This window comes from Etheostoma spectabile, chromosome 8, assembly GCF_008692095.1.
Source record: "Etheostoma spectabile isolate EspeVRDwgs_2016 chromosome 8, UIUC_Espe_1.0, whole genome shotgun sequence".
NCBI classification, from domain to species: domain Eukaryota; kingdom Metazoa; phylum Chordata; class Actinopteri; order Perciformes; family Percidae; genus Etheostoma; species Etheostoma spectabile.
The window spans coordinates 1,999,429-2,006,863 of NC_045740.1; the positions used below are offsets into that span (position 1 = coordinate 1,999,429).

Sequence of the window (7,435 nt, forward strand, 5' to 3'; positions counted from 1 at the left end):
TTAAGCCTGTTGGGTGCTAACTCTAGCAGGAGGATAACACAGTATAGGTAGCACCATTTGTTTTCATTTTAATGATTACTCAAAGCACTGTAAATTTCCAAACCACTGAGCTACATGTTAACATTGACTGTAATTCTCCTTTAAAAAGAATGTGTCATTTTAAATGCATCGTCTTGTCGAGAAAATAATTCATCCTCAACACAGAATTCATTCAGCGAAAAGCCCATTTTACTTCATATTGATAGGTGTTGTGCCTATTCTTAAATAAATAGTTTGGGATATTATTTTTGGGAATACTATTTTGGGAAATAGATGAGAAGATTCATACCACTAATATCTGTACACTAGTTATAAAGCTACCAACAGCAGCCGGCTAACTTAGCGCAGCGTTAAGAATGGAAAGATGGGGAAACAGCTAGCCTGGCTCTAACTCTCAGTAAGAAAGAATGTGCATATCTTCAAGTGTATTTCCTAAAATGTCAAACTATTCCTTTTCACAAATTTCCAATGTATCAAATTACTACAAACACCAGTTACTCTGTGGCTTTTGGGGGGGAACTGGTCAAATTATCCATCATCCATCCATTGTCATCCGCTTATCCGTGGTCAGCAGCTCCAGCAGGGGACCCCAACCGTCCCTTTCCTGAGCCACATTAGCCAGCCCTGACTGGGGGATCCCGAGGCCTTCCCAGGTCAGGGTGGAGATATAATCTCTGCTCCTTTTGATGCAAAGGAGCAGCGGCTCTACTCATAGTTCTTCACAGATGACTGAGCTTCTCACCCTTTCTCTAAGAGAGACACCAAATTACCCAGCTTAGCCTATTTCACTTTTTTTTCTAATTAATTACTACAAATTTGACTGTTCGACACTAAACTTTTGCTAAAGATGACACATCATTTTTTTAAGAGTTGATATGAATACAAACAATACAATACAACACACAAAATCAGAAGAAAGAAGCACTGCTTTTTAGTACATTAGCATTTTACATAATCAACTTTAGGGACTAGAGTTAGGAATAAATTAGTTCCAATTGAATGTATCTTCTTGGAGGTAAGGCATGTGATAGCCGCTAGGTGGCGTTCTCGGTCAGGCTAAATCATAAACTAGTAACGACCCAAGTTTGCCTACAATTGAGTGTAATTTGATGATGGTTGCATGATAAAGTCTGACGTTTTGCAGTACTTTATGGTTTATGTGTTGGATGAACAGTTTTCTATTAAATTGAAATAGAAATAACACATGTTCAAGTCAAATCCAGTTCTTGATAATGGTGCATTGTGGGGTTTAATCAAATACAGCAAAGGGAGCAGATGGAATGTGAAGCCACATCACAGATGAAGGCATAAAGACTTCCTCGCATAGTTTCATATTGGTATAATTCCAAGGGCCTCAGTGAAAAATAAATCCATCAATACATGCACATCTCTAGTAATGTAGCATACAATTTAAAGGTACATGACTATACAAATCTACTGTATACACAAGGTTTTTTGTAATACACACAACACTAGATAACAACATATTGTATTAATAATTATAGTTATGGTCTCCTGATGATTTTAAAGTTTTCCTACATTACTAATGTTTGTAAACACAGATGCAAACCATTCCTGTATTTTAAATCAGCAAAGATGCACACAGAAGTCAGATGTCCCAAATATAAGACAAACCCTTCACTTATATACTATGTGCAAATAGATACATTTCACTATTTATTATGTCCATAAAGTAATTCCACACCTCTAAATTCCAGTCAAAAATGAGCCAGACTGGGCCTTTTAATGTATTGTTACTCCCTCTTCCCAAACGTCAGTTACCTTGTACCGCAAATACGTCTTTCTGTGGCAAACATTTATTTTCATGCACATCTCTTTAGCTTCCATTACATTTTAGGCTTAATGTAAAACGCACAGATTTCCACTGCATACTGTGGGTGTAAACCCCAAAGCAGACAGATAATCCAAATGAAGGCTGAGTAAGTGACATGCGATGGGATGCAGTGGCAAAGGAAAGGGAAATGTGCACAAGCAGGAGAGAGTATAAATAGTTTGACGTGCTGTGATGCTGCTGCCCGAGGGCTGTGGCTTATAATAACTGTAAATTCAGATGTCCCAGGTTCCTCCTGTCCTGAGCTGTCAGGCCAGTAAGGATGCACTTGGTCCCTAGTGGGGATATCTTTAAAATAAGAACATAGTGGTGCACAGAACGTTTTTTTCCTCCCCTTTGACATTGAGTTATGGGGCTCTGGGCTCTGGCCGGTGGTCTGAACAATTTGTGGTACAGCAACATCACCGCGCACAGAATGAATGATGCCCTGCAGTGTTTGTGTTGGGGCGTTATCAATGTGCCGACTATAAATAATAATTACCAAAAAAATAAAAGGCCCCATGCTTGACCAGAGGACTTTCATCCAAAAAGTCTGTTTTTCTTTCTGGTCTAAAAGTATTGGGGTTTTTCTCCTGGGCTGGGCCACGTGAGGCATGGGGGAGATGAAGAAGGCATACATTTGTGCACACACACACACACACACACACACACACACACACACACACACACACACACGCACACACGCACACACGCACACACACACACACACACGCACACACGCACACACGCACACACGGACACAGACTAAAGCATGTTTGCATGCACAAAGGCCTGCATGCACAAAAAAACACACACATGCATATAGGTATTTTGGTGCAGACATGCAGTAACACACACATGGAGCTGTAATTAGTTCCACTTGCTGCCCCTGCTTTCAAGTGCCCGTCTGTGTGTAAGGGATCAGTTCATCCTGGGTCATTATCTTCTCGTAAATTTACTCTCTAACCCAACAGAGCTTTCACCTCGTCCCATTGAGCCCCACTCGGGTCTTTCTGCAGCTCAGGCACTGGTATTATAAACTAGGAGAACATTTTGTGGGTTTGGCGCTGGCCAAAGTAAAACTTGGACCCACCCGCTAATTGCTAATTACAAACCCCTACCCAGTGGTGGCTTGACTTTATGTCAGGGGCTTCTCTCCTCGCTGTCCATGGAAGAAGCCCTGCAACCCAAGCCGGGCCTGGGCTTTCAGCTGCAGCCTATAGGTCCCCTGAGGCGCGCCAGAGATCCACTGCCCATGACTCACAATGTGGCTATACGGCTGCCATGCACATTAACTGGACTTATACATGGCAACTTGGCTGGATTTTTATAACCCAATATAACCATGTACCGACTTGTCTCCTTTGTGAAAATCAAGTTTAAATTTAACTTCTTGGATTTCGAAGTCAAGGCTTTTATTGTGTTTCAATAGCTCTCTCGTGATCACAAGATCCTCATTGTTTCAAAGACAAACTCTTGATTTACGCGGTTGTCTCTCAAAGTCTAATGTAGCAGACAGGTAGTGAATAGCGATGCTTCAGGTGGCGTTAGTCTAAGGATCCAGCAGAGGCCCTACATTCCCTCCGACCTGTCACTGATTAGTCTGTGGAATAAACAAAGCCCTAAATAATAGGATGAGAGCTGCCCTGAGGAGAGACTGGGGAGTTGTCTAGTCATGTTGCTCACAATTTAGGAGTCTTTTAGAACACTCCCTTGCCCCATAAATCCTCCTCAAGAGATTATCTGATGTGAAGCCGGGGATGCTCAGCAAATCCAAATATTTTCCTGAGCTGGTTGTGGATCATTCTCTATGAGTGTAGTAATTCATTTCCCACACAGCTTGAAGTCAGAAAAGCATCAATGGCAGCGCTAGTCTCCACAAGCTGCAAAGGTTGGCTTTAGCATGAGCCATTGTTGGTTTATTATTCCTTGAAACCACGTAGAATTTGATTGTTTTTTATGTTAACTGCTGTATCCAGTATTCCTGCAGTTTTCTTCAGCTGTTGTTTGTGTAGCGGCCATTGCAGTTGTCCCACTGCGTTCTAGATTACGCAGTGGGCTGCTCCCAAGGATGCCCTGTTATTGTGTGTTATTGTGAGGTTTATACACCAAAGGCGGTTAACTCTGAAGTCTTTATATAGACATTACCTAAAGGTCAGAGGCCATGTGTGTTTGTGTTTTCTTTTTTTTGTGGGTGTGTATGTTTGTTCTCTCCTTTAGAGTGGCGAGGCTTGAACGCTCTGACACCATTCGCTGTATGAAGTCCTGTCAGCCCAATGACGTCGCCTGTGTTCTGGACCCAATGCACTCTGTGTCGCACACCTTCATCTCCTTGCCCACCTTCAGAGAGTTCACAAGGCCAGAGGGTAAGTAAAAGTTTCTATGTGCATGATGATGGAAATTTTGGAGTAATCCAGATGGGCAAACATGCAGCAAAAACAGTTCCTTGGGGAATAAACATGTCTTAAAGAATTTTTAGAAATACACTTAGGCTATTACTTTTTTTTGCCAAGAGTTAGATGAGATAATCAATACCACTCCCATATGTGTAGGGTAATTATGAAGCTTCTGGTTAGCTTATTTTAGCATAAAGACCAAAATAGTTATGTTATAGCCAATTTAAAATCCCCACATACAAACATTTTGTTTAAGTGAACGCTATATTTAGAATATTTTCACCGATTCACCTTGCCGTCAGACAGCCCTTCCCAGTGTCCACAGTTTTCCATAGTTTCTCTCTCTCTTTCGGTCCTTTAGTCTCTCTGCAAAATGTTTTTGTTCAGTATACCTCAGTTAATATTGGTGTGGGCCTACCCTTGTTTTCACAGTGAATGGCATTTCCTCATCACTGTCATAATCACTCTTTTTTCTTTGTTTATGACATAAACCACAGAGTCAGTCCCAAACAGCTGCTCTTTGACAAACAGCAGTGCCCTGCACTGTTGTGCTGATTTTTAGGAATATGTTAAGAAAATGTACCAAAGGAAACAGCTGTCTGGTAAAGCTATTCAAATATTGTAGCTAAAGCATACACTTGAGCTGATAATGATTTTTTTTTAGGTGGGCCTCTTTTTAGCTGGCTAAAATACATTTAGTAACAGACTATCCACAGCAGTGCGCGTGTCAGGACTTCTGCTGCTTCTCCTAACTAGTGCTGTGCTAACTGTCATCTTTGCGTTATTATGGAACCCACGCAACTTCTAGGCAAGACCCGCCCTACATTAACATTCACACACTATCCTGGCCAGGCATCCATGCTTACGCAAGGTAACGTAACCTGATTTGTTCAGGTCCTATCCCCTGACCAATCGACTATCTTACATCATCACTCGTGGTCAATGCCTAACCCCAACCAACTGAGCTGCTTACTAGGGCGGGACTTTACTAGACGTTAAGTGGTATCCATGATAACACGTCATCTACTGTAGGTAATGCACTGACTATCAATAACTCATACAACAACATTTCAAAGAAGCCGACCTATCCCTTTAAGTAATTTATACAAAAACAAAGTGCAAAAATGACTGTTGGCAAGTGTGAATTATTAAGCTTTTGTGGTGCTGGTAGGCAGATTTATTTTTTCCACTTATGGACAGGCCAGCTATTTCCCCCTGGTTACAGGTTATTTTAGCTGGTTAGCTTACTTTAGTCTTTATGCTAAGCTAAGCTAACCAGCCAATTACGGTACAGTAGGTTCATAAAAACTGAACAGAGATAAGAGTGGCAAAGATCTTCCCATATCGGCAATAAAATAAATAAGTGTATTTCCCAAAGTGTTCAATTTTGTCAATCTTCAAAAAATTACTTTTGTGTATCCTTCTGTGTACAGAACGTCCGTCCTACTAAAATATTTGGAAACAACAAATTTGAAGAAAGCATAACAGCGTTTTTTTTTTTTAAGTGTCATTGTTGTCCTCAGCATTTTTTTCGCTTTAGCTCTACTTAATATTCCTTAATCTCTGATCTCCAAATGCATTTCCCTGCAGTTGTCATAATCTAAATGACTACCTCTGAATTCCAAATTAGTTATACTTCATGATGTTCTTCATGCATTCTGGGCTTGGCTGGCCCACACCAGAGAGTAAGTGCCATGCTGGTTGGATATGAGTAACTACGGTAATCACTTGCAGACAGTGACAGCTGACAAGCATCTATTGGCTGGCATGCAGTGCTTGTTTCAGACACACTCATGCTCAACGTCACAGAGAGTTAAGCTCTTGTCGTTTCTCATAAGCTCTGAGTTGGGGTGTAAAGGACTCGAGGCCCTTCAGCTGAGCAACAACATTGAGAAGCCTCAACCTTCCTGTGACCCTCTAAGTGTACAATAAACACATACTTTCCATCTCCCATTTTATTATCTTTCTCCTGAAAAAAAAGAAGCCAATGCAAGAGTTGGCACTAGATTGGAGACACAATCCCAGTGTGATTATGAGGGTTTAGACTCCAAAAGAGTTGTGTGTCTAATTGTTATCTTCCAACAGAGATTGTCTTCCTGAGAACCACAGTCCCAGCTTACGGGTCCTATCACCTAGGCAGTTACGACGTCAAGTTTGACATCCTGGAGGGCAATGTGGAGAATGCCTTTGACATCATCAAGCGGGTAGAGAATGGAATGTATGTGGGTGAGTACAGGGATTTTACTTTGCTTTGTGTGTTGTGAAATCGGGATGAACCAAACTAGTGCAAACATGACAAAAGCAGATTTAATTTTCAGCCTGTACCACCCGACAGCCTCTGTGACTGGGAAGTGCATTTTGTATGCACTGATATATGTGTATCTCTCTCTCTCTCTCTCTCTCTCTCTCTCTCTATATATATATATATATATATATATATATATATATATATATATATATATATATATATATATGTGTGTGTGTGTATGTTACAAATCAAACTTACATGTGCACATTGACAAGGGACAAAAGCACACGAATCTCCCATAAGGAATGTCTGGATACCCTGACATAAGTACGTCTGACACAGCCCGTTACGGTCTTTGCAGTGTTGTGACATCATGTAGCTGTCATCATCTTCATGGGGGCTTTTTGGACTTGGTCTTTGGATATCTGTCCTCTGAGTGGCTCTTTAATACAGACGAAGGCCTGTTTCTGTCTCAACAAATACATGGCATCAATTTCCACAGTCTTGTGGTTAAACAAAGTACCATTTAATTCACTTATCTAAGGCTATGCTTATTCCAAGGAGATCATTACTTTCCACAATAATTTATGGCGGTTGGGAATACAGTGCATAAATAGAGTGCAAATCTACATTTGTGTATTCACATGCACGTATGCACGAGTGATTGCAGTTGACAAGCATTTCATTATAACTACCTGTTCAGCGACCGCCAACATGCAAAAAGAGCCCTGCACTAGTTCAAGTAGGAGCAGCAGATACCATCTCCAACACATGTTTGGGGAGAAGCCATTCCCATCTTTAGTCTGGTGGTGACCCAAGGCTGCTGCACGCCTGTGGGAGAGCTGAACTGAGCCTTGGCCCTGGGAGGATGAGGGTGTTGTGAGCCTATGGATGACACATTGTTGGGCCCGTCTTGGTATT

The 7,435-nt window shown here is 41.3% G+C and overlaps 1 protein-coding gene across 2 annotated transcripts in view; it reads left to right on the forward strand.

Moving 5' to 3' along the window:
* Positions 1 to 7,435, forward strand: part of fbln1 (fibulin 1) — a 32,070-nt gene that overhangs the window by 16,806 nt on the left and 7,829 nt on the right. The window contains exons 15-16 of one of the 2 annotated variants that reach the window (XM_032523611.1): positions 4,091 to 4,236; positions 6,352 to 6,492. In XM_032523611.1, coding sequence (XP_032379502.1) covers positions 4,091 to 4,236; positions 6,352 to 6,492 — 287 coding nt within the window. Of the gene's footprint in view, positions 1 to 144; positions 1,243 to 4,090; positions 4,237 to 6,351; positions 6,493 to 7,435 lie in introns of those variants that run through there. The other variant, XM_032523612.1, reaches the window with a different exon arrangement.